Genomic DNA, 27,196 nt, shown 5'->3' on the forward strand with positions numbered 1-27,196 from the left:
CCCCTAGGGGGCTGTAGATGGGCTCTTGAGTTGGAGGGACGTAGGGGCGAAGCGGCACAGACTGCAATGACAGCAGAAAGTAACAAAATAGCCAAGGTGGTTCAAATATTCTTCAGCTAAGAACCCATTTAAATCATTGGATAATAGTCGAGAGGTGGAGCCTCAGTGTGTTGACAGTTGTCTTCCTGTTTCATAAGGATTCATCGTTATTGTCTGAATGTCTGTACCAAATTTTGTTGTGTCAATCCATTGCGTAGACTTTGAGATATTTCCCTGGATAATTAAAAACTTTGAACTGCTGGGGGTGCTAAATCACAGGTAAGCGGATTCCTAAAGTCATTAAGATTCATCCTCTGGAGGCCAAGAATGTCTGTACCAAATTTAATTGGAATCCATCCGATATGTATGGAGATATTTCACTCTGTACCAAAGTGGTGGACCGGCTGGCCATCCCTAGAGACCAACTGCCACTGTCGCTACAGTAGCTAATGAGTTGAACCATTAATACCCAAAGAAATCAAAACATGTAAAGTAAGCATTGACATTATGCTGCATTCAAAGTCAGTTCCAGCCAGCTGGCCTTAATGTTTTACAACTAACCTTCTTGTATTTGTGGTGCTTTTAGTTATATTTCCTTTTACAGAGTCCAATAAAAGTTGAAATGTACAGATCGCTGCTGAAGCACTTGAAGTAACTATATTTTAGTACTAATAGTAGTATTTCAGGAAAATTTTATTGTTCATGATAATTCCATGAGTGTCATGATCACAATAATCAAAGTATGAAAATTCGATCCTGACCCTCCCCTACACCTGACTGCAAAAGATACAGTACAAGTTAGAGTCAGTGAGCATCCAGTGGAAGGATTGTACACAGTAGTTCAATCTACATGCATGATTACTGAATTGTCAAGTGCCTGACTCTAACCTGGTTTCTTTTAAAACATTATTTTGCCAGTGTTGTCTTTGGAGTGTTTTCCTCTCATGGAAGGCTCTGTGTTTTCTTCTATGTAGGCCAAACTAGCACAAAACTGGAAAGCTTCCAGAAAGACAACAACATCAACATTTTTTCACTGCCTTGTCTCGTTCACTTCCTGTGCTTTCTGCTCTAAAACTCCTCAATAATCCACTTAAGTACCAGTGAAAAGAGAATTACCCACAATGCACCCTCACTGCCAATTAAAAAGCTCTCCTCTCATCCTGCGTGAAATTTCTCGTCGTATTTCACAGGAGGGTGAGTGCGAAGCAAGGAACACAAACATGCATAATGAATTGTCCTCCTTTTTATGAAAAAGGCCAATGGACGTGTTTTATCTTTCATTATTGGCTCCAGGGGGACGCTGGAGAAGGGCACACATCTTCCTCTTATTCTCATGTGCTGTCTCTCCCTCTCCTTCTTACTCACATCTTCAAGAATTAAAAGATTTTTCAAAAGAGTTTTCTTTAACATGATATACAGTGTCCCCTCTTTTGAGTTACACTGTCTGCTTGACACACATGTGTTAAATTATACATTCAAAAAAAGAAAAAAAAGGAAGAAAAACAACTGTCCCTACATGCAATGTCCTTTTTGTGATTACATTTATATTTTAGCTGCTCTCTCTTCCGACTGGGTCAGTTCTTTGCTTTGCTTTGGCTTGTAGAACTGTCAAGCTATTCCAAACTGCCTGATGATTAACTTAATAAACTTATAGCAGCAGCTTCTTGATTCTCAGTAACCAAGAACTTACCCAGGACCCAAAGGTCAAAACTATAATTCATCTAATAAGGTCTGTGTTTGTTTGTTTGTTTGTTTCTGAGAAGAGCTGACTGTCCTCTGGTCCCTGTCAGTTCTGGCCTCTTTTTTTTTTTTTTGGAAATGAATGTAAAAGTCTTCAGTTTCAAAGTTTTGCATCCGTGAAAATCCTCTAGCACAAGACTCTACTATCACTTCATTTATTCCTTCATTCATAGGATTGAGGAGAGGCAATGCTGTCTTGCCTTCACACACACACACACATGCACACACAGATGAATAAATAGATTTTTTTTTAGTTTGGTAGCGGGTGGCTGCGCATTATCTAATTACCATCAGGGAGAGTGATGGAACAAAAGAGACAGGGAGGTACTGTAGAGATGTCTGTGTCAAGTGCAGGTTTTAATTGGAGTGGAAGAAAGAAAGAGGACAGAGGAAGCACTGATATAACCTCCTTTAATCCCTTAATCCCTTTCTCCCTTTCTTTCTTTTTCTGTCTTGTCTCCATTCACTGGAACTTCACAACACAGCAGATATTGCCAGTACAATTAACAAAATGATGTGATTAAAGTGGTAATACGCAAATACCTATTTTTTGACTTTGATAGCAGAGTTTTAGTTTTAGTTACTGTTGTTTTCTTGGTTTGTTCAGTAATGATGCCTGACGCTGCTTATGCTCAATCCCCCGTACTTCTCCTGTAACATCAAATGAACTGAAAGTAAGGTTTGCATTGTGCCAGAGAAATGTGTGCTAGAGACTCCACGGACAACATGGGCTCAAGTGTATAACTGATGTGTTCGTGCAAAACCGATGTAACCATGCATTTCAAATGCAAACTGCTACTAAACAAAAAGCATGCTTGAGAATGTGGGTTCGTCACGGATATTTCAGAATGCGTGTACAGACCCTTTTGTAGCTTGAGCTGACTGTGATACGGTGGAGAGAAAAATGAGTTGAATATGCAGCATTTTAGCCACTTAAACTGTGCATGTGTGATTTTAAACACTACAAAATTATTTTAGTCAAGACTGAAAAACAGCTGGAAGTAACACATGAACTGCATCGATTTTTTTCAACAAACTTAAACTTATGTCATCAGAATAACTATAAAATAGCTACAATCACATACATCACACACTTGCACTAACTGACATTCAGCACACAAAGCAACAGTTTCACCTTTTTGGAATCATATATTCATCCACCTGATGAATGTAAGTTCATTCACTTTCCTTTTAGCTCTGTTTTGCTAAAGGTGCTTTCAGACAGTGAATGGTTGTCACTGTGTCTGCTGCCCGGTAACCTCCGATCCTACAAACAACCTTGGGTCTGTTTCATGAAAGCAATTTGCAAACACTGCTTATCACACTGTTCCTGTTTCACAAATGATTCACTCTCAATTCTCTCTCTCATTTGGGAGTCCTGCAGTCCTCTTACATGTGCATTACACAGGTTGCAAGTAAGCAATATGACATAATTAATATAGCAGGTTTTGCTTAATAATCATGCCTAAACCTTATGAACCAACCTTACTAAGACTGCACAATATTTAGTTTTTCAGTTTTTTCAGTATCGAATAGTGTAAGGTATTTGAAATTCAGGAATTATATTACAGTTAATAATCCCAGTAATGCTCCGTTACTTCAACAGTTGACTCACTGGTAGTTTGAGGGAGGGTTAATCTCAGTTTGGTCTCTATGCGTCCAGTAGATAGACTGGTTCGGTATGTGCTAGCTTGGTGTGGAGGCTGGAGGTGTGGGGACGCGGTTAGCCACCACCAGATGAGGAGAAATGAGACCTCAGGTAACTCCAAAGTTGTGTTATTTTCATGTTGTCTTCTTAGTGGACTTGCTAACATTACACTGGTAAGGCTACATTCAGGCATCAGCAGGCTGGAGGGCTTGGACCAACAGTGTTTTTTAATTCCCATTTAATTTGAAGCAGCTGTTGATTTGTTCAGAACAGGCTGATACAGTATTTAGTGTGAACATGCCTTTATCGTATCACATATTTTGTGTGTGTACACATTTGGTCTCAGTTTGTCTCACACACTAACTGTTTCTTACTCCAGTTCCTCTCTGTGCTTCCCACTTATCGTCACCCGCTCTACCTATTCCCAAACGCAGACCACTTCCCTCCTCTCCTCCCTCTATCCCTCCATCCTCTGCTCTCTCTGGAGGACATGAAAGCTTTTCATCAGAGAGCTGTGTAATTGAATGAGCTGCTCATGCTGTCAGTCGTCCTGTTGCCCTGTCATCCCCATCAGTGGGTGACAGGAGAGAGAGGGATGGAGGGTGTGTGTGTGTGTGTGTGTGTGTGTGTGTGTGGCAGAGGCCAGCATTACCTCCATCTTCCCCTATTCCCTCCCTTATAATCAAAATGAATACCAGCCTCCCCATGCAGAAAGCCCCATGGGGAGAGACTTTGACACAGGGGCAACCTCACATGTTAGGAATGGACACACAGGTGATGGCTGTACACACATAGCATGCATGCATATTTATGTTCACACACACACAAATATTCTCTTGCCTCTCCTTGTCCATGTCCACATCTGCATGATAGGGAGGCTGAGCAGCAGAGAATCAGTGTTGCAGGTAGAATTGGTAACGTCTTACCTTCTTCCTGCAGGATGCTGGTTTAAGCACACAGGCAGTAGCTGAAACTTCCTCTGCTTCCTGCAAGAGTTTTTAAAATCATATCTATTGTTTCACATTGTGTGAGGAGAAAACTGACACAATGTCAAAATTATATGGAAATCCTGAAGTGCAAAGAAAAACCTCCTGCAGCTCCAACACCTTCCAATTAGAGCCTGAGGCTACTGCAGCCAAGCAAACACTGAGGTTCAAGGAAGATTTTCAGATGACTGCAGACACTGAGCAGAAATTCTAAAAGGTCACATCGGTAGTCATAAGTCATTTAACACAGAAGCCTTGACCTTGACAACCCAATTCAGTGTGGAGGGTTTGATGTTTTCGCACAAATTCAACCTGTTCTCACTCTAATAATGTCCACTTAAAGAGTGAAAACTTGTGACCACATATAAGCGGGAGGAAAGTGAATAGTCTGTGGATGTGGAGAACAGCACATTGTCGAACAGGTCAAATGTCCAACAAGTGTCTTTAAAACTGTGTCTCGTTGGTTGGGAAATTAAAATTGTGAGGAGAGGATGTGCAATAAGCCTGTCAGTTCAGATTTGAACTCAGGTTGTATTCCATTGTATAATATGTATATATATATATTTTAATCTTTGTAATAAAAACATGTTTATATGCAGTAATGTAGAATAACCAATTATATATAATGTCACAGCTACCCAACTGAAGTCAACAGTTTTGCATTTCCAGCTGATAGCTAAATACCTTTATGTAGTTTAAATGTATAACTGTGACATGTTTACATATCCCTCAATTACTCCCAACAAGCATCCAATTCCATACCATTTCATAATGCTCAACTAGATGAGAAGTGGGCTACAGAGGTCTGCTAACCATCTGCTAACTTCACTTCTTTCTAACTGCTATACTACTTTTTTCATACAGTAGTACCCCCCAACACCTTTAAACATAACTTAAATGTGTAAAATTGGTTGAGTTCCCCTTTAACATCATCCAACATTTATTGTACATGTATCAAAAAACCTAGAAATAAACCCTATTTTATCATCAAATTTCTTAAATGAGAGATCTGTATTTTCTTTTTATAAAGTTTCTGGGTTTCTACTGCATGTGTTTTGAGTAGTAATGTGACTTCCAATAAAATACTGACAGAAGATTTCACATGTGATGAATTCAGCGCACAGTGTTGCCATGGATATGTTTTGTGCAAACAACAGTTTGGAAGAAGTGCCTACGGTGTCATAAATGTGATCTTTCCAACAAGCTATACCTGTTGCCATAAGCACATATTATAGAAAGCAAAGATGTTCATAATCTATGGTTTTGCAGAATCATCCAATATTCATATTCTTCTTTGGCTCTAGGGTTGCTTGTTTTAGCAGAACATGCATATACATTAGGTAGTTATGGGCCAGGTGTAGCACCAATAAAAAGAAACATCAAATAGCGGGGAAGAGAATATTCCAAATCTGTTGTTGCATAAACTGCTTATCAGATTGTAATATCACCAAAAAAACAAAAATAACAGGTACAGTTATAAAGTGTGAAATTCACTTGAGTACATACCATAAAGAGATGTTTCTGAATATTCTCTTTCTAATCCTACAAGGAATGATTCATGCAGTCCTAACAGTGGAACTCTCTGCTTCATTAGAAACAGGATGTTAACCACAAGTTATGTATACTGTATATACAGTAACATCTGCTCTGTATGTGTCCCTCACTCACTGAAGCTTCATCCCTCTGGAATTCTCTGCAGTCTGGCTATTATTATTACCTATCACAGGTCACCATGGCAACAATTCACACACACAGTGAAGACACGGTCACTGATGTGGCACTGCTCCCAGAGCCGTCACACTGACCACACAGGACATCTCTCTTTCTCTGCTGAGTGGATATGATTAGGACTGGCCTATATGGGACAAACTGCTGGAGGCCATCACTGCAGCCTAATGATGGGCTGAGAGGAGAGTGCTCCATTTTCTCTATTTAGAATGGCTTTAAAGGTGGAAATTACACTGTAAAGTGATATATTTCCCGTTTCTGCTGCAGCATTTTTGGCAGTGGAATACTGGTTACTCATCGCAGCTATAGTACATGATGTCAGGAAACAGTTAAAGATGTACGTGTGTAATGTTGAATTATCAAAAAACGATATCTTGAAACTCTCATGTGAGTTTTTTCCCCCCCTAATAGTTTATCAGTTTCTTTAAAGTAGTTCAGATGAGAAATGGTACAAAAGACAACTATTATCTGGATGGAAATATGTCCGATCACGTAATGTCATTCTAGTGATCAACAAGCTGTTTGGTTTCCAGAAAATTCATCAGAGACAGGACACTGATAAAATAATATTACTTTTGAATGAAATATGTTGTACATTATTTATCTTGACTAGTAAACTCCACGCTTATGAAAATTTAAGGTTGCATGAAATGACCTAAACTGCCATACACACCTAATCAAATGGTACCACTTATGCTGATACCATTGTTTAACTGCTTGCTGCTAACATTATTAAACTCTCAAGTAGTGTTCAACAGTGACACAAACATGGTGTGCACACTATGCCTTTATTTTCAGAAGCCTGCAGTGGCACAAGTGTAAGCATCATTGTCAAGCACATGGCTAATGGACTGTAGCTAATGACATTAGCTAATGCTTTTTAGCTAACTAAAGACGAAAACAAACTCACCATCCTGAAGCAGTTTAATAGTAATCTCTGTTGGTGGAACTAAGTGATCAGAAAGAACAGACAGAACAAACTTTTCCCTCTTTTTCCTTATGTACAACAGATCATATCTGGAGGTGTTCAGAAGATGTATGAACAAATCTTTATTAACCAACTGACTATACTGAATCCCGATTGTCACTGACTGAATTTTTTAGCAGTGGACCTCCCCACTGGTGACAGAGCGGTAAACATATTAAAAGACTGCAGAGGCTACAAAAACCATAATCTGATAGCTGTCATAAATAACAGGCTGCTGAGCTTTATGTGCAGTGCTTGTATAGGCGAGTGTACTGGACTGAACAGACAGCTGGAACTAACAACAGACTGAACTTAAGACAGTCAGAATCAGTGCTGGACGTCGGGCTAAAAGAACAATGATGCATTCACTTACTTGTTGTATGTACTGAAGTGCATTTGAACAGTGATGCGACTACTTAGCATAGGAAAAAAGTGAACAAAGTGATTAAAATCAGCAGTGATTTATGAATTCTAGACGTGTATTTTCAATGGATGTTGATATAGAACATTTTTTTCTAATTACAGGTGAACATTTCTCAGACTTTTGGTGCTCACGTCCTTTCTCCAAAAATCCTAAGATACACCAGTGGATAAATGTAAGGTGCCAAAATCCCAGAGGCATTGAAATGCAAACTAACAGAAACAGCCGACAAAGATGCATCACACTGCTAAAAGAGAGAAAAAAGTGACCTGTGTGATTACAGTGTCAAGCAAAAGCCCTAATATATTCAGTTTCTTCTTCATAATATGACTTTAAAATGACTTATGACCAATATAGCTGGTCTCTCTTGGTAATGATGATGATGTAGCAGACAGGTTAGGCCTGTGATTCTTCCGGCTTGTTAATGAACCTCTTGGAGTGTTTATATGGAGACAGTTTCACTCTGCCTTCCATATCACTTTGACCTCATTCTGCTTTTTACATTGTTGTATTTTGGTGTTCTTCAACATTAATATTTATTGTGAAGCTGCTGTCTTGGCCTGGTTTTTCTTGAAAAAAAAAATACTTCTTTAAATCTCAGTGGGACTAACCTGGTTAAAATAAAGGTAAAAAAAAAAGATTGAAATAAATCTCAACCCCCCTCATAAGGTATTTCATTTGCATTTAATTAATAATAGAATTGAGAATATATTAGCTTATATAGAGCAAAGTTCAACTCAAATGTGAGCAACAGAAATATAATTATGTCAGTGTAGAAAAAGTGTCATAAAAAATGTAGAAAACCTCAGAAGAAGAAGAGCTAGACTGTGCTAATGATGTCAAAGCCAAAGTCTAAGATATCTTTTTACACATTATGACCTTTTCTCTTTCAGAAAAAATAAAACTCCCAAGTTGTACATCATTCAATTAGACGAAACTCTAAAGTTACTCTGCAATATTGGCTGAGAAATGTTATTGGTAGCATTTGAAGTCCTGTTTAATCTTTCCTCATGAATACTAGATGACCATTGTTAATGATCTGCTGTCTGAATATCACTGTTAAAGCACATCTGAAGGAGCTGTCCCTATTTCTCTGCTTTACAATCGGACATTTGTTGCTAGAAGATTAAAGTCTGCAAAAACCTTCAGATTTTAGACTAGATCACCTTGATTTGAATAAAATAGTTTATAAAGCTTTATGTGTATTGATAGCATGATTTGCAAACATATCAAGGTATATTTTCCAAAGGCCTTTCAAGATATAATTGACATTCTTTGTGTGACTGTTAATAAATCTTTAACTGATCTGGAAATTTAAAAAGCCTCTAAGGGAAACTGTGGTTTATGAGAACATATGATCAAATGTAATAATTCCTGACATCTTCAAATGTGTTGGACAAAGTTAAAAATGGGTCCAACGGGTCAAGGACTCACAGTTAGTACAGTATGTCAAAGTTGAATCAGAAAGGTGTCTGTGAACTGTGGTGGATGTTTACAACAGGGCAGCTGTGGCTCAGGAGGGAGAGCAGGAAGATCGACGGTTCGATCCCTGGCTCCTCCAGTCTGCATGTCCGATGGCTCCCGATGGATGTGTCAGCAGTGCGTGTGAGTGTGTGTGAATGTGCATTAGATTAGATCTTGATGAGCAGGTTGGCACCCTGCATGGCAACCTCTGTCATCAGTGTATGAATGTGTGTGTGAATGTTGACATGTATTGTAAAGCGCTTTGAGTGGTCGGAAGACTAGAAAGGCGCCATATAAATGCAATATATTTACCAGTTACACTTTATGTAATAATTATAATTTGCTTTTGGTGAATTTTAGAGGTGGTGCGGTCGCATACAAAGTCAAGTTGCTAACATCTTACAGCTAACATCCGTACAGTTGTTGGTACATTGGCTGTTTGGGGCAAATCAAATTCACACGTATGATGCAAGGTGAAAATTCAGTTTGCTTTCTACACCTTAAGGGAACGCAGGTTGAGTGCTGCATAGGCGTGTAGTTAAGTTGTATTTAAGTATATGTACTTTGTGACTTTACACATGCATGAATATATGCTTCTTCAAACATCTTACACAGCAGTCACACACCCCCACATCAAAGACAACTGTACACCATCATCTTTTACAGGCAGCGGTGGAAGCCATCCAGCTGCTGCACTGATTCACAGTGCTTTGAAAGCATCGCGTTCATATTTATAGCTGTGATAGGGATCCCCTGCTCTGTACATGCAGTCAGGAGGCCGAGGGCTTGCTGCCCACATCCGCTGGTGAGAGCTCTGATTAATCATGTTGTGTACTTCACACAAGTACATGATGTCCTTATGTGGCCACAGAGATGTTGTATAATCTGCATGTCATCTTGAGAAACTGCTTTACATAACTTGCCATCATTTTCCAATATTGCCTCTGTTTACTCTCATTTGATTGAGTTACCGGCAGTGTGAGGTGAGCAAGGTGCAGTGTCAGAGGAGATTTGTGCTGATGTAGATTTCAATGTACTTCAGAGCATGAGAGGTTGAAAAAGTAATCAAATCCTTTTTCTTCAGTAAAAGTAGCAATTTCAACCTGTAAGCAGTAGCTAGTATGACAGCACCATCATGTTGTTGGACAGTACAGCAGTGTGTCATGTTGTCACTGTGAAAACATCTTTTCTCCAATCTTTGGGATTTTCCTCCCTTCAGCTTTGAAGAATTACTGTCTCCTCAACTATTTCCCAACCCGTTTCCCTTTATAAAAAATGTATCAACGAGGATCTTTTTCAGAGTTCCTGAAAACTTAATGTCCCCCCCGCCACTCAAAAATATGTTTTCTTCTTGTTTTGTTTTCTTCTTCCTTCAGTTGGACGTTTGAGCTTCACTGCGCAGAATAATGTATGTGCAGAGTTTGACACTAGAAGGCTGTTTTCAAATCCGTCTGCTGAAAGTGAAAAGTTTCTCTTTGCTCATTGAAAATCTGATTTGTGACATCACAACTGATTTGGAAGCCAGTCGTGGTCCAGTATTCAATTATTATTATTACACAAGTGTGATGTGGGAACTTGAGTATTTTTATATGTCTTAATACATGTCTAACTTTAAAGTTAATGTACTAAATGACTGCTTACCTCTGGCATCTAATCATTTATAATCTTGATAGATCATTTTATTTTCAATCTGACAATTTGGCAAATATTCTTCACTCAAGGTCTATACTTACTAGCTTTTTCGTGGCCTTTCAACTGAATCGCTATCATTCTGTCAAGATTATTTAGTCAAGTGTGAAGATTCTCAGTCATCCAGGCCTTGTTTTATCCACAAGTGTTGAGTCAAGAGTAACTGGATTTGTTGTAGATTCTTGAAGACGTTTGTTCTCTCATCCAAAAGGCTTCTTCAGCTCTGACTGACTGTTAGGGAGTCAGATATTTAGATGTCTACAATAATCCGGCTAAATGTATAAACGTATCTTTTTCTCTCCCTCTCTCGTCCAAAATAAAACAGCATTTTCCTCCCTTCAAAACGGAGCCTTTCCAACAACAGATGGTGGCAGTAGTAGTCTTTAATGACTACTTTGATAGCTTGTTTAGAGTTCAATCTAAATCTAATCTGCTTGAAATAAACAAAATGTCAAGAAGCTACCGTGGAAATGGAAATAGCATACTGTTTCCTCTTGGCTGGTTTTCTGTGCTCATCGGTCCTCTGCACATGCCCAGTAGGAGGACAGTTACCTGTTTTGGCATTTCAATGTGGACAGAGGTATTTGCCAAAACAAGATGAACCTGCTGGTGTGAGCACATGTCAGTTTTGCATAAAAAACAGTGTTTTAGAATTTAGCCGGCGTAATGTAAACATAGTCTTAACCTCTGCGGGGTCGTTTACACCTTCAGGGTCATTGAGGTCACGTGCGGTTCCTTCGTCCTCTTGTCATTAGAGTCACGAGTCCAGGTGTGAACGGATGTTAAACTGTCTCATGATTCCCCAAACTTTATATAAGTGTGATTCTAAATTGCTAGAGAACTTTAAGAAACAACATTTAATAAACAAATGAGGAGAGAGTTTGAGGACTTTTGTGCACAGTTTTCGTGCATCGCTTTCTCTGTTTAGAGTTGTGTAACTGTGAGTATATGTGTGCTTGTATAACATGTGTGGGAGTGGGGACCCACATCAGGCAGTGGAAGTGGTGGGAGGACAACAAGAAATGAGTGGGAAAACTCCTGCTGAAACACTTGGCACACACACACACACACTCACACTTTCTTTGATGACTTCCATCTTTCAGTTATTTTCTTCATCTTTTCTGTATCGATTCCTTCTTATCCCACTGTGCTTTTGCTCAAGTCACGTAGACGCAGCTTTGCCACCGCTGAGCTTTTAGCAGCAGTGTTGCGGCAGGTGTTGGAATAAGACCCTCTATGATAAGTGGTGGCATTGCGTGAGTGTTTAAAATGTAGCTCTGCTGCAGGTATCCCCACTCCTCCACGTGACCGCGCAAAAGTCATTATCAGAGCGACTGCAGCCTGCAGACACTCGTACATCACTGTTACCGTTCTTTGTTAAAGTGGGAGGGTCAGCAGAGATTGATTAAAAAGAAAAGCACACTGAGAGGAAATTGGAAGTACAGGAATTAATTATTGTTTCAAGCAAAGGTGTTTGAGTTTTACCTGCCCTCATTCAGCTGGGTTACGTGACTGGTGTTCACAAAAGAAGCAGGGGAAGGGACAATAGACTGACTGAGGTGAAACCACAGTTCAAGGGCACAGGAAACAGCCTCTCAAGGTGGATATATCATGTGTGTGTGTGCATGTGCAAAATTATCATCTGTGGTTCCCTCCAGCATAATGGATTGTGTGCATGTGTTCAGATGTGTGTGTGTGTGTGCCTATATATGTGTCACAGATGTTTACAGCAACATCCTTGAATCTCAGCCGGCATTTTAATCACACGCACGCCTTCAAGTGGATGGAACAAATTGGTGTGTCGTGTTGTTAGGTGGAGTGTGACTCGCAGCCAGAGGGAATTATCAAGCGGATGATAAAGGTTTTCCAACTTTTTCTGGGTTTGACTTGATGGAAAAAACTTTTAATTATGCAGCTTTTTTTTTTTCCTGTCAGCGTGTAATCTCCTCACACACACAGAGCGCGAGATATTCTAGACCATGCAGTGGGAAATTGGCCAAATACTTGACAGGTGTGGTATTACTAGATACGATCAGCTTTTAGATCTGTGTAGATCAAAGAGCAGAGCAATGCATAAATGGTGATGATTAGATTTAAATGTATTTATATATTGTTTACACGGAAGTGAAAAACCTCACATATTAAAGTTTAGACAGAATCGAACTAAAGAAGCTATATAGCTGCTGGTTGGTGTGAAATGCAGTCTGGGATACGTTGGGCCACAGAGGATCAATCTGTTGGATCCTCTAAATTTGGGAAAAGAAGGCCACGCTTCTCAGCCACATTTGAAGGAGACTTCGAAATGGGACAGCTATGCTTTAATCTAAATGCTAACATCAGCGTGCTAACATGCTCACATTCACTGGCTAATTAGACATTCACATTTGCTAATTAGCCCTAAACACAAAGTACAGCTATGACTGATAATTTTGCAGATATTTGGTCATAAACAAAAGTATTGGACAAATAGAAATTTTGACCTGATGGTGGTGCTAGAGTAAGGTCAATAGATCACTGTAGGGATGGCTGTGGCTCAGGAGGTGGACTGGGTCGTCCACTCGATTCCCGGCTCCGATAGGCTACATGCCGATGTGTCCTTGGGCAAGAAACTTAACCCCAAATTGCTCCTGATGGCTGTGCCATGTGTATGAATGTGAATGTGTGTGAATGGTTAGCTTCCTCTGATGGGCAGGTTGGGACCTTGCATGGTAGCCCCTGTACCATTCAGCGTATGAATGTGTGTGAATGGGTGAATGTGATTCGTAGTGTAAAAGCGCTTTGAGTGGTCGGAAGACTAGAAAGGCGTATACAAGTACAGTCCATTTATAGGGACTATGAATATCCACCATGTTTTCATCCCAGGTCGTCAAATACTAACACTTTGTCAATGCCCCTCGGCATCTGATATTGACACAAGGTACCCTTTGGCATCTGTATGAGATGTGCCAGGCTTTCAACTAAATCCAATGTAGACCCATCTGCAGCAATATTACACACTCAGAGCTGGTTGACTGGTTAGGGTTAGGGAAAGATCGTGGTTTAGAATAAAATGATCACTTGAAATGTCATCATGGCACCAGTAAACAGTAAAACACTTGGGATGCCAAATACCATATGTTGCTGTTGCAGACTTGAAAGTTTGTGAGTGATTGACAAGTACCACCCCCTAGTTGCACCTTTCTAGTTAAGGGACCAAATATGGTGTCACCCATGTCCCTTCTTGGACACTCCCCTTGCCTCTGTTAATCTTGGACAATGATTGGCCTGAAACCACATGACCATATATCCAACCCATCTTTGTAGATGTCCCATTGGCTGATATGTGTCTTTTTGTATATGATTGGTTGTCTTTTTTTTTTTTTTTTTAACTTTTCTTACCTTTTTTCATACCCAACTTACTTTATTTAAATGGTGTTTGTAATGTGTTTTATGATGACCCTGATGAAGGCCACAAGCCGAAACGCGTCGGTCAACTAATAAAGTTTATTCACCACAAACAGCTGTAAGGCCGACTTTACAGACATCAGCTGTAGCTACATGTGACAACATGTAATAACCGTGTGTGCGTGACAGGTCAGACTGACCTTAAAACTTGGGCAAAGAAGAAACAAACCAGAGGAAAATAACAGACAGGTTCCTGTGCAACAAGGCAAAAATTAATTTTGTGCTTTGTGTTAAATTTCCTGTCCTCCAATTATGTCTGACATCTGTTCATTAGTTTCTCTCCTTTTTCTTCTTGTCACTGTAGAGACATAAAATAGTGTCATACGGCTGCGGTAAGTACAAATAAACATTTTCCTATTTGTAGGAATGTGTTTTCGCCACATATCGCACCACTAGAGTGAATCTGTGTCGAGCATCTCTATGTTGCCTGTGTATGATCAATCTGATTCTACAATCTGCTTTGTGTTCAGCCTGAACACATCTTTAGAGGAGCTCAGAAGAGGTGGTAAATTCTTGAAAGTTTTTCTGTCAGCGGCAGCAAAGCATCATTTCCAGCAGCAGAGAAGACAGCACCTGCTGTACCCGGGGATTCCCCCCTCTGAGAAATGACTTCAGACCTCACTTTCTAATCCAGATCCAATTTCAATACAATTACCAAGATTGTTCAGTAATTCATCGCTGAATGAGAAGTACAATCCCCCCTCAGAGAAATTAGAAGGCAGCAGTCAAGCTGTGATCAGATAGAAGATTGGTGGCCTGTCTCCGGAGTAGAAAGTCTTAATTTTCTTCTTATATATAATTGTGAGCAATCTGAGGATCCGCTCTGGGGTCAGTACCTCTGTCACTGCTGCTGTGATTAATCATGTAAGTGGCAGACAGCAGTGGGATTAGCAGATGGAGGGTTACTGTCTGATTGTGTGATTTTCAGGAAAGGACCACCTCCATAACTTTACAGTATGTGGTGTTCTACTATTAATATTAATAAGAAAGCAGCTGGCTACACTTACTGGCTTGTTCTGCTTTTTTTGAGCATATCACACAGCAGTGAGTATCTAATTTTCACTGGGATTGAAGATGAATTTGGTTCATAATTTGAATTGAAGAAGTCTTTTGGATGAGAGGCGAAACATCTTCAAGAATCTACAACAAGTCCAGTTGCTCTTGACTTTTGGATTTTCAAAACTTGGCATTTTCAAATGAATTTTCATTTTTGGACACAGATTTTTTTTTTTAAGAAACACACAAAACGATCTGAATCTTGATATATAGATCTTTACAAATGGCGTTAAATTAGTCTCAAAATCTGTGCACATAAAAACCTGGCACATGCACGTGATATGAGTGCATAGAACAGTATCCGTGAGCAGAAAAGCGTCCTTGTGAGAGAGCATATCTGCTCCATGTGCGCAAATGCGGTCCCATGAGCACGGGGCTGTGACGCGGGGGGGGGGGGGGGGGGGGGGGGGGGATTTACAGCAACATGACCCTCCCTACGTGCTTGCAACTGCTCAACACTCGCTCACTTGTCAGGTTGATGCTTGAGACTTTGGAGGCATGGATGGAATAGACAGTCGGCTCCTTTGATTGGTCACTTTGAATATTGACCATGGCCTTTGTTTGGCTGTTTGGTTTGATCACTGACACAGTCAAAGACAGACAATTGCCTGACAGAAGAAGAAGGGAAACATAAATAATGATATTTTGCGGCTGATTCTTTCTTTTTTTACCACTTACACTTATGAAAAAGTGTTATACATCATAGAGAAAGCCTGTTTAAACCCTCCTTCAGATTTGTGAAACCTTTATTTCGCTTATGAAAACAGAAAAAAGGGCGATTTCACTGATATTTCTCCATCCAGACCACATTAGACCAGGTCTAGATCAAAAACCACTATATTTAGACTTATCAAATCTGGACTAGATTACCAAGAAGACTCCAGGGAGTCATTAAAACACAGTTTCAGATTTGTGAAACCTTTATTCTATTTGTGAAACACAAAAAAGGGCTATTTCACTGATCTTGCAGCTAGAAATTCACAGCACGATTACCAATGAAATGTCGTACTGCTGATAGTGGTATCAGATCAGAAAACCTTTCTATGTATTGTTCTGGCAGTTACAAACAATGTATTTTGTTGTTTAATTTGGAGGAATTTTTGGTCTTTTTATATTTTTGTGTCATTTCCATCAAAAATATTTTTGGTCATAGTTTTCATAGACAAAAGGAACACTGCTGAGTACTGTTTTTTTCATAAAGGCTTTCATCTTGAATATGGGAGCAAGAAGTTGTAGCTTATTTGTGTTTATAAGTTTTAGAGTATTATTATGTTTTTTTATTGCAATACTCTGGTATACACCATACTTGTTTTAAGACAGAAAATTACCATTATGAATTCATGTGGCAGCCAATACAACTATAACCGCAGGACGAGTCTTTATTGCTTTGGTAGTCCTCCATTGTTCCTCATCCTCTCTCTCTCTCTCTCTCTCCCTCAGTGGGATTCCTGGGAAGAAGTGCGGAACCATCATCTTCACAGCCGAGGAGCTCAGTAACTGCCGGGTTAGTATCAGATCATACTTAGGATTTTACACGCACACACACACACTTACTTACCAAACTCAGCAGGGCCCACTCCTTGTTTGCACAGCTATCCTTGTTAGGACATCACATTGACTTCCATTCATTGTGGACAACCTCATCCAAACCCTAACTCTAAACTTAGTGGGGACCTCAGAATTGAAGTCTTGCCTCATTAGGACTGGGCTTTGATCCTTATGAGGACTACTGATACTGACAAGGTCGGTGTTTATACTGCAAAAGGTCCCAATGAGGTAACAAAAACGCACACAAACACACACACACACACACACACAGTAGGTATAAAAAGTCCGAGACAGGGGTCAGAAAGTTAAGTACTGCAGTCTGAATTTATGACAGTCACGTTCTGTGTTTCCATTTTTAACTTTGCCAAGTGAATTTAAATGACCAAACAGACTTGAGAATAATTTTGTCATCTACATCAAGTGGAAGGAAAGTGACTTTTTACGTTTCCTTCAAAGTGATGATGAGAGCTGCTCATGAATTATTTATCCAGTTCACTTTTCTTGCCACGGTGGGTAAATAATTAGACACTCCAATCAAAGCATACACTCACCACACACACACACACACAAACATATTCACCATGGTATTATAGTATGTGGTTGCGCATGCAAACATATGCAATTACATCCATGCTGGTAATGATGTGAATACTGTGGAAGCGGTTTGCTGTAATGTATATGCAGAATTAAGTGAAACTTCCTCACATCCATATGCATAATATGAATACGAAGAAGGTTCTTCTCACACTGCAGGCCACAGGGCAGGGTTGACAGTATACTCCAGAGTCCTTGAGGGTGTCAGAACTCAAAGCTTACATTTATTTATTAGTTATGGTTTATTTTTTTACTTTTTTTTATTACATACCTGCCTCTGGAAAAAGCCTCTCTGGTTAGTTTTGTTTCATGGATAAAATATCAGTTCTAAGGTTTGAAGTATAATACATATAACAACCAACTGCATCTTTACCTTTTGTACCAGATTTATCTGTCAGAAGTCACTACACCTTTGCTGTTCATTGCACTTGAGGTGGACACTAGATATCTGCCAGATTTCTTAAATTAGTACAAAAACTCATATGCCTTCAGTGCATCCAGGCAAAACTTCACTCATAAGAATCTCTGTCATTATAGGATTTTATTAAGTATTTATCAGCAAAAGGGGATCATAAAAAGACACTCTGTACACCTGCTTGTGGTTTGTTGTTTTTATGAATAAATTCAGAGATGTACCAAGTAGTATTACTGGGGGCTGATTTAGGCATATTTTAATAGATCAGTATCAGCTAAAATAAATCAGATCAAATGCAGATCCTTTCATTCTTCTACTGTGTTTTGTCCACCTTAGCCTGCTAGTACTGCAGCGCGGCTCTCCTTCATAATAACCTACCGTGCAGTATTTCACTGTATATGCGAGTGAAAATTGGAATGTGTGCATGTGGGAACTTATTTGGCTGCACCAGTGTGACTGACTCTGAGTTTTGACACCTGGAACAGCTCTTCATGTTGATCTCCCAATAAGAACTAACTCATTCACACCAACTCATTCTGGTTGGTTAGAAAACCTGCCTGAACACAGTTTATTCATTCATTTATGCTGCAGAACAAGGTGACCTCAATACCAGAATAATAGTAAAGCCATCTATTATCTCTGGAGACACCTCAAAATGCATTATTACACTTTTCGACTAGTTTTAAAGGGAAACTTAACCAATTTTACACATTGATTTTCTGAACATTGGGAGTGTAAAAAGCAGGTGCTAAACTATTTCTTGGCTGTGAGCAGTAAAGGCTGATTTATGGCAGGTCGCCTGACAAATATGACGTATTTTCCACAGAAAAAAGTGTCACTCGACACTTTCCTGTCATGTCGCACACCTGGAAAATTTTGTTATGTCGCAGACACTGTCATATTTTGTCGCATAATGATTTGGTAGTGTTACTAACCTTGCCATGGAGATTGTAGTTTTCACTGAACTTCCTTATTGATATTTTGGTCTGTAACTTTAGATAACATGTAACTTCCTTGTTTAATTAGTCCTGTTTGGGATGATATAATGTAACTAAATGACCTGGCTGGATGATGGTGGTTACCATGGAGACGACCAAAACCTTTTGCTGAAGCCTAAATTGAAAACGTTGTGTGACTCTTTAATTTCTGTTGAGCAACACTTATCAAAAGTGTAGAGCGACCTTCCATACATCAGCCTTAACTTCCTTTGCTGTCTTTGCTGGTTACCCGGCAACTGCTCCCAGCCAAGAAAGAAACAGCAAACTTGGAGTCCTAACATATTAATTCATGAATTTTAGGCATGCTGGTAGGCAAATGTTTTTATCTTTGGACATAGCCAGGATAGCTTTTCACCCGTGGAGTCTTTATGCTAAGCTAAGCTAACACACTGCTAGCAGTAATTTCATATTTATCACATTGACATAAGAGTGGTAAGAATATAAGTTCCAAGCCCAGTTGCAAGTTGAAGTAAAATTAGAAAAAAAAATCAGTTGAGGGTGTAAAAATAAACGGTTGTTGTTCTCTCAGGACATAGCCACCATGCAGTTCTGTGCCAACAAGCTGGACAAAAAGGATTTCTTTGGCAAGTCTGACCCTTTCCTGGTCTTCTACCGCAGCAACGAGGATGGGACGTGAGTGTGTGTTTTTGTTAAATGTGTGTGAAAGCAAATCCTCTACAGTGCAGTCCATCTGTTAGTCCATCACCCCGAGGCAAATGTGCCTCTCCTCTGTCGCCGCTGTTTCCTTGTTACCGACAGCAACTGAAAATCTGCCAGCAGATTTCTCTGTTGGATCCAGTCCCATGAGGAGTCTGAAAGCTTTTTGCCTGTCAGATGGAAGAAGGGCTAATAGATTTTCTTGACACTGAGACAGAACGTTCTAATCTGTACGTACTGTAGCCTTCAATATTTCAGACATACAGTTTGGCATCAAAACCCTTTTTGAGCTTGTTCTGTTTCTGCTGTCTCATGCAGCAAATTTTATTCAATTGAAATGTACTTCAAGAGATTGTCTGTATCTCGGTATGAGCTACCCTATCCTGTCCTTGCTCCCACCACATGAACTCTCTGATCAGAAATGTTTAGACTTGTCATCTTCACCATCTTCAGCTGCCTCTTTGTTTTTCCAGGTTCACCATCTGCCACAAGACTGAGGTGATCAAGAACAATCTGAACCCTGTTTGGCAGTCGTTTACAATCCCTGTTCGAGCGCTTTGCAATGGAGACTATGACAGGTGAGGTGACAGCGCAGGAGTCAGAGGTTTAGAATTAATAACCACAAATCCCTGCAGAGTATCGGAGGACTTTTCAGTGGTCTAGCTGCTGATAGGTGATGATTTAATGTACCCTGTCCTCATCCCGTGGTTGTAAATTCCCATTACAAATGGTAAGACATATTAAGCTGGTTCAACTTCAAATTTCCCTTCTTCCTTAAACGTGAGTTAACGAAATTCAAGTATAAAGTAATTAAAGAATAATCAGTTAAAAATCATTTACTTGTGGAAAATGCAAAAGAGTTGTAAAAATGTAAGTTAAATTACCTCAACTCGAGATAACAAGGTAACTACATGTAAGATAAGAATAAGAGATCTTTATTGTCACTATATTTGCATATAATGCAATTTAGGCTGTATTCAGACCAAATCAGGTGGTGCAGCAAATACACCAGTCCTCCCATTCATTTGAATGGGGGTAGTGCATTTCAGCTGTTGCTGTTTTGGCCGTTTTGGCCGTTGCAGCACCACACCGGACTGCGGCCGGAAACTTGAGCCAGAGTCAACTTTTGAAGAGACGCAACCCGATGTCACTGCGGCTGAAGGCTGCGGTGGCCAATCACAGCTGGAGATCAGACTGATCAGAGCAGTAAACTCTGCCATGAGGGAGTACAAAGTTACTAAGGGAGGGGAGGACATTTCTCTTCGTTTGATAACGTTAAAAGTAAAGTTAGACTTTGCTGTCACCTTCCCGACTCATTTTAAAAAAGACTAGAGAAAGAGAGAGAGAGAGGGCAGTGGTCGAGTGAGCTAGAGAGTGAATGAAGAGAGGGAGCGCTGGTATTGAGAAAGCCAGTGAATCAGATCAATAAAACATTATTTTCTGATTGTTTCACAGCGGTTACATTCTAGAGCACAAATAAACACACCCACAACCCCACATACCTCCCCTCAACCGTGCGGCTGAACACCGCACCGCCTGAATTGGTCTGAATACGACCTTAGAATGGTATCTATCTCAAAGCAACAAATATGTGCAATAGTATATGTGGTGAACAACTGTTTATTCACAGTGACAAACGTCAGGCAGATTTGCTTTCCATTCACATGCTCTCAGTTTGAAGAGTCTCTTCTTCAGTTGTGACAAAGAACTTACAGTTGTGGCTGCTGCTGTTGGTCAGTCAATACAAAGACTTCATGTGACACTGCTGCACTGACCTTGTTAGTGTACGAGGGTTTCAACTTAATTCAATACTAACCTTCATCATGGTTTGCATTGTTGTGCATTATTATGTAAATAAATAAACATAACTTAACATATAAGATAAGAAAAGACTTTATTGTCCCAGAGGACACACAATGCTGCTGCTGTACAGTACCAAATAACTCAACACTAATAAATACCTCATACTCACTCATAAATACCTAGATAAAAAGTAGTTGTACAATAAGATTACTCAGGATAAAGACTAAAAATCAATAAATACTCAGAATTCTGAAATACTCAGAATAAAAAGGTAAAATACTGAAGAATCTCATCTAGCCCCTGACGTTATTACACATTCCCAAGACAAACTCTGTGGTGGTCAGAATAATGCCAGCAGTCGGCCGTGTTGTCAGTCTCAGGCCAGTGCTGGTGTTATTGAGACCAACATGGAGGCAAAGCAGCAACAAACACATAAATATCTGTAGCATTGTACTTCCACTAACCATAAACTATTGATCCAAGTTTTAAGATTTAGCCTAAACTAAACCTAAACTAAAATAAGAATTTACTGTAGTTAACGAAGTGGGGGAGGGGTGCCTTTCAGGCAGACAGATGTACTTTGTATGCTTGTTGCTTTCCTCTGAGGCATTTCCTCCCCAACCTATGGAGGCTGATAGGGCTCAAGCATAGACTGTAAAAAATATGGACGTTGTCACCTTGACGTCACTCATTGGTTTGTGGACTGCCGTTTTGAAGCCCTGAGTTTAGCGATTTGACCATTGCCATCTTGGATTTGACCATCACCGTCTTTGATTTTTGGAGCCAGAAGTGACCATAGTTGGACGAGAGGGTGGAGCTGACCCTAACACTAGCTGCTAGCTTGGTTAGTATGGTGTAGTACAGTTGACTTCTTAGAGGGTCATTTATCACAATCAAACGCTGAAATGTTACAATTAACATGAACTGAAAAGACACTGAAATAGTGACAGCTACACCTATACCATCTGGGGTTACATTGTGGTTACGTAACGTAAACAACGTTGTCGCCGTGGTAATGACTTGTCAATCACAACGTAGCCACGCCCTAAAGCATACCCTGCTTTATTGTCTATTTTACTCTAAATGGGGCCATAATTTACAAAATGAACATCATCCTGTAGCCTATTGAAGAAGACTTGAAACTAGCGATTGAGACCAAAAACTCATTAGGAAACTGTTTACTAAAGTAATAAATAAAGTGAGAAGTAGGGTCATTTTCTCACAGACTTCCATACATTGGACTTCACTTTGCAGCCAGTGGAGTTGCCCCCTGCTGGCCATTAGAGAGACTGCAGGTTTAAGGCACTTCCGCATTGCCCTCACTTTTTAGACCAAGAGCTACTCACTTGGGCTCAAGGTGGAGTTTTCTTGTACACAAAAAAGTTATCTTTACATTCAGTGTCTCTCACCAGAAAGCATTGTGTGCATCCTTAAAGTGTAACAAACGTGTTAAGTTAATTTCTTAGCGTATAAAACATTAGCAAAGCTGATTTTTAATCATTTTGAAACCTGCATTGTTTACTAGCTAGCAGTCTTCTTCTCTGCCCTTAGCTGGAACATTACTTTGTTGCCGCGTCACTGCCACCTGTAGATCAGTGGAGTAGTGTGACCCACTTGTAAAACATTGCTTCATAGTGCTACTGGTGATGAAAAACTCCTCGAGGTACCTTTGAGAAAAACACAAGTCGTTGGACAAAACAAAAGCAAATAAGGAAAAGATCTTCACCACTTTGGCAATACAAATGTTGCATTCAGAAAAAAAAGCTGAAAATCTTGTAAATAAAACACAAGTGGTCACATTTCACCAGTTACAAAAACAGAATTGAGTTACACATGCAGCTACACAAAAGTTCTCTGGGGACACTAAAAACTGATGACCATGTTAGTAAATAATGTTGGATTCACGCAATCACAATGTTAAAACTGAAATAAACATTGTTAGCTCATTTTCCAAAACTCAAATCATGCATCCTGCCATGTTCCTCAGTTTTGTGTCCCATGGAAACGTCTACTGTGCTGTTGACTGCAGTGTTTCTTTTTTTGCTTCTGTTTTCTGTATTTGTAGTGATTTTCAGCTCTATATAATATCTGTACGTTGTCAAATATTTCTTAATTTCCTTGAGTTTTATTTATTTGCAGCTATTGGCCTCCCTGGACAAACCTTTGAATTCACTTCCCGTCCACCTCATGATTGTGTTACTGCTCACTTCTCCTCCATGCTGCTTCTTTAGCATATGACACTGAGAATACTTGTAATATAATTTAGTTTTGTGGAGGACAATAGTAAACTTAACGAAAAAGATATTAACAAAAAACATTGTTTTTAACTAGCAGGTAAAACGTTTCCCTTTGCAATAAAAAGGGAATGCGTTGGTGAATCAAACATTCTCGACAATAAACAAGCAAAGCGTGCTACAGCGTATTGAGTGAATATGAATTTTTAAATTCATGTATCCACATGCCATATAATAATGAAGAAATAATAAATATATAAATATCCTTAACCCTATCAATCTTAGTGACCACCACACTGCTTGGTCCATTAATACAAACGTATGTATGACCTTAGTTCACACCCACTGACAGTTATGTTAAAGGATGAGTCTGGTGATATCCAAACAATAATGAATGTATCCTACCAACAAGTACTGTGTGTGCATCCGAAGCCTGATATATCTTATTTCTCTGTGCCGTAGAGCTCCATTGTTGTCTAAAAACAATTAAAAACACATTAATGAACCGCACTGTTGCATTGGGTGACATGTTCCTTCATTACCATGTACACACAGATGTAGTTTATCCGTCCCACACACTGCTGCCAGAAATACTCACTAGAGCACTAAATGTGGATTCATCCGCCGCTTAAAATAGTCCTCAATGAAAGCACTATTTCCTCCAGTTTGAGTAACATTTAGTAAAAACTACAGTGCTCAGCTGTTTGGGCATTTTTAAAGAGCTTCTACTATGTGTCAAATAGTTTGTGATAATTTTATTAAATGCCAATTTTGTTTCTGGATATGCCCCATCAAAGAGTAACAACTGTGTACACCCAAATGATAAGGACCCTCAGGCAGGTCCTGCATTATTACCTAATTCAGAGGACCTGTCTTGTAGAGGGACCAACATATAGTTCTATCAAAATCTAGTCTTGATTGGTTTATAGCCAATACAGGAGCGCTGGTTGGTATCTGGGACTCAAGGCAAAATATGATAAACACACACAACTGCACTGAACTTGAGGGACCCTTAATGAGAGAATGGGAGGAGTATGTATCAGTAGGGGCCCACAGTTTATTTCTGACAAAGGGCTTCCTATCAGGTTCATCTTGTTATACCTTTTTATGACAAGAGACTAGTCATTTAATTATGCTGGCCTACTATCACAAAGTAATTTCATGGAGTGTATTTAGTGTGTGCTGTGGAGCAAAAGAGTCAATGATGTATGTATACCACACAGGGATATATATGGAATATTACAAGTGTTTGTGTTTTCATTGCATATAAAAATCAGTACCAAAACAGTCTTATATTCCTTTAAGTGAAGATTAATCTGTTGTAATCTTAACATGTATTATGTAATAAGTCTCATTTTCACTGGTTTGTACAGTAGTTATTTTAAAATGTGAAGCATTCTGTGAAGTTAAGGCCAAGAAAAGTTTACTTCCTGACTTACTTTCCTGCTTTTAATCTCTCTCCTGTCTCTCTGTCATTTCTCTTTCCCACCCTCACTCTCTCTCTTCTCTGTGAATCTCACCCCTGTCTGTCTTTCCTCCACTCCCTCGTCTCACCTCCTTCCAGGACAGTCAAGGTGGACGTTTACGACTGGGACCGAGACGGGAGGTAAGCTTCTTCTTCTTATCCTTTATTCCTTTTCAGCTCCGCACTGAATCATTCAAATGTCACACCTTGTTCTGTCTGACCCAAGGGAGGGGTACAGGTCTTTCAGTCTTATTATTACATTATTACGACAAATGGAAGGCTCCACCCTTGTGGCACATGCTCGGTGACAAATCAAAAGCATCTGGCAGGTGAAAGGTTGAAATCTTACAGATTTGTGGGCTTAACCGGAAACCTTGTGTGGGTTTTTCAGGCTGTCTGGCCCTGCGTTACGGTGGCCCATACATTTCAGTCAGGATTCATTTGAAATTCTTGTGGTAATTTTACAATCCCCAATCCCAGATTTCCAAATCCCTGTCCCCACAGCCTGCAAGACATGAGGAAACTAAAGGTAAATGTTTTTCTTGCAGATTTCCAGCAAAATTTATCCAACTGACACAAAATCAGGCTGTAATTATGTTGCATGTCAGTTGCTTTTTCAGGGTTTGACAGACAAGTCTGTTTTGTCTTCGTAGGGCATCATGGCAAGGAATGTTTATTTTGACAACAAGCCATTATCAGAGATTTTAGGCTGAATCGTGACAAAAAGAACTCCTCTGTAATCATTCTGCCAGGGAGCGCAGGATGTGTGCTGCAGAGTAAACCCTCCACATGTGAATGTAATGGTCCATATACAGTCTACTCTCACTGAACTGTTACATATATAAAGCAGTGTTTTCCCTACATAGAGCCATATATAGCACACCCCAAAAACATAAAAAAAGAAAATTCCATTATGAAATGTGAAATGGATTAATATACTGTAGTTAGACCAAGTGGGACACATGTGGACTAAAGGACTGTTTTCACAGATATTGAAGGGGTTTTTCACTGATTCAGCATTGCACTCAATGCACTGTCTGATTCACAATGGACAGTTTTTAAAAAAGGGTCAAAATTGATGTAAAAGAACCAGAGATTACATTTTGTTTATACCGTGCATTCTTCTTCCTTGTCAAAACCTGATGTCTACATTACCCAAAATGTAACTTGACCGCAGACATGTCAGTCCAAGATTCACTTGTGTTATGCTAGTAGCGGTTAATGTAGCCTGGAGCTGCTAGCCTCCAGCAGAGATGAGGAGCTACAGAGGTCTGCTAACCTCATTTTTTTCTAAGTGCTCCTCCACATCCACAGATTTGTTTCATTTTCAAACTGGCACTGACTCAAGTGACATTAGTAGAGGCAAAGTTTAGTTTCAGAAGTGTTTTTCACTGGTATATGACCACAGATGACATCATGTTAAAACCATTTGGGTGGGATTAATTAATGGACCGGATTAATTGGGAAGAGTTTCATTGTTAACTACACTCATTGTTTTTTTACAGTGCAAAATGAAAGCAATTCAGTTGTAATCGACAATGAACTCTTAAGTCCATCTAATCCATTATAAGAAGGCAACTTACCCCAAAGCGTGGAAACAAATTACAGTCCATTTACCTTGTGATGTCTGACTCTTGTAACTGCCTTTGTCTCGAAACATTTCATTTTTTTCTTTGTGCAATACTAATTAGGAAGTCTGTGTGGTCTAAATGGGTTCCTATCTTTCTGGTTAACTATAGCATCTTTCTGGCCCATCATTACACCCACATAAACTGCACAGAGCTGATGAAATTCAGTAAATTAAATTGGTAAACAAAGAGATGTTTGGGGCTGTAATGAAAACCTGGGGAGGGCTGAGAAATTAGACTTGTGTAATCTGAACAGAACTGAATTCACTGAAATGCATGGATTGCTTTAAATGTCCTGCACACCCTGCAACACCATGCCGATACAACGTTGTTGCATCTGTAGTAGATCCTTTTCACAGCACTTGTGGAACTAATCATCTTAACAATGGTTCAGTTCCATTTAAGTATCCCAGTGCAGTAAGTAACTGTCAACTATATGATACAATATGTTTTCATTTGTACATCTTTTCCTTTTGATTTCATACAGTCACAGCTAAAATATTGTTACAATTTGAAAAAACCCGCTTGACCTCCCCAGATGACCTTCACACCTATAGAGAAACACTGTACATTACACCTCAAAATTACACACAACTCCAGACACCCAATGGAATAATACAAGACATGGTTGTGGTATACTACTTTTCTGATTTTTTTAATTTTTTTTTTAGC

General features: G+C 39.5%; 1 protein-coding gene across 6 annotated transcripts in view; it reads left to right on the top strand.

Moving 5' to 3' along the window:
• Positions 1 to 27,196, top strand: part of LOC121893948 (copine-9-like) — a 165,554-nt gene that overhangs the window by 90,556 nt on the left and 47,802 nt on the right. For 5 of the 6 annotated variants that reach the window (XR_006095450.1, XR_006095451.1, XR_006095452.1 and 2 more), the window contains 4 exons: positions 16,623 to 16,686; positions 19,267 to 19,370; positions 19,868 to 19,972; positions 24,996 to 25,037. Coding sequence is in view for 3 of the 6 variants with exons in the window: in XM_042406165.1 (XP_042262099.1) it covers positions 16,623 to 16,686; positions 19,267 to 19,370; positions 19,868 to 19,972; positions 24,996 to 25,037 (315 nt within the window). In the remaining 3 variants the exon portion in view is untranslated. Of the gene's footprint in view, positions 1 to 16,622; positions 16,687 to 18,968; positions 19,046 to 19,266; positions 19,371 to 19,867; positions 19,973 to 24,995; positions 25,038 to 27,196 lie in introns of those variants that run through there. The other variant, XM_042406164.1, reaches the window with a different exon arrangement.

The sequence above is a fragment of the Thunnus maccoyii genome, chromosome 3 (genome assembly GCF_910596095.1).
Source record: "Thunnus maccoyii chromosome 3, fThuMac1.1, whole genome shotgun sequence".
Classification (NCBI taxonomy): domain Eukaryota; kingdom Metazoa; phylum Chordata; class Actinopteri; order Scombriformes; family Scombridae; genus Thunnus; species Thunnus maccoyii.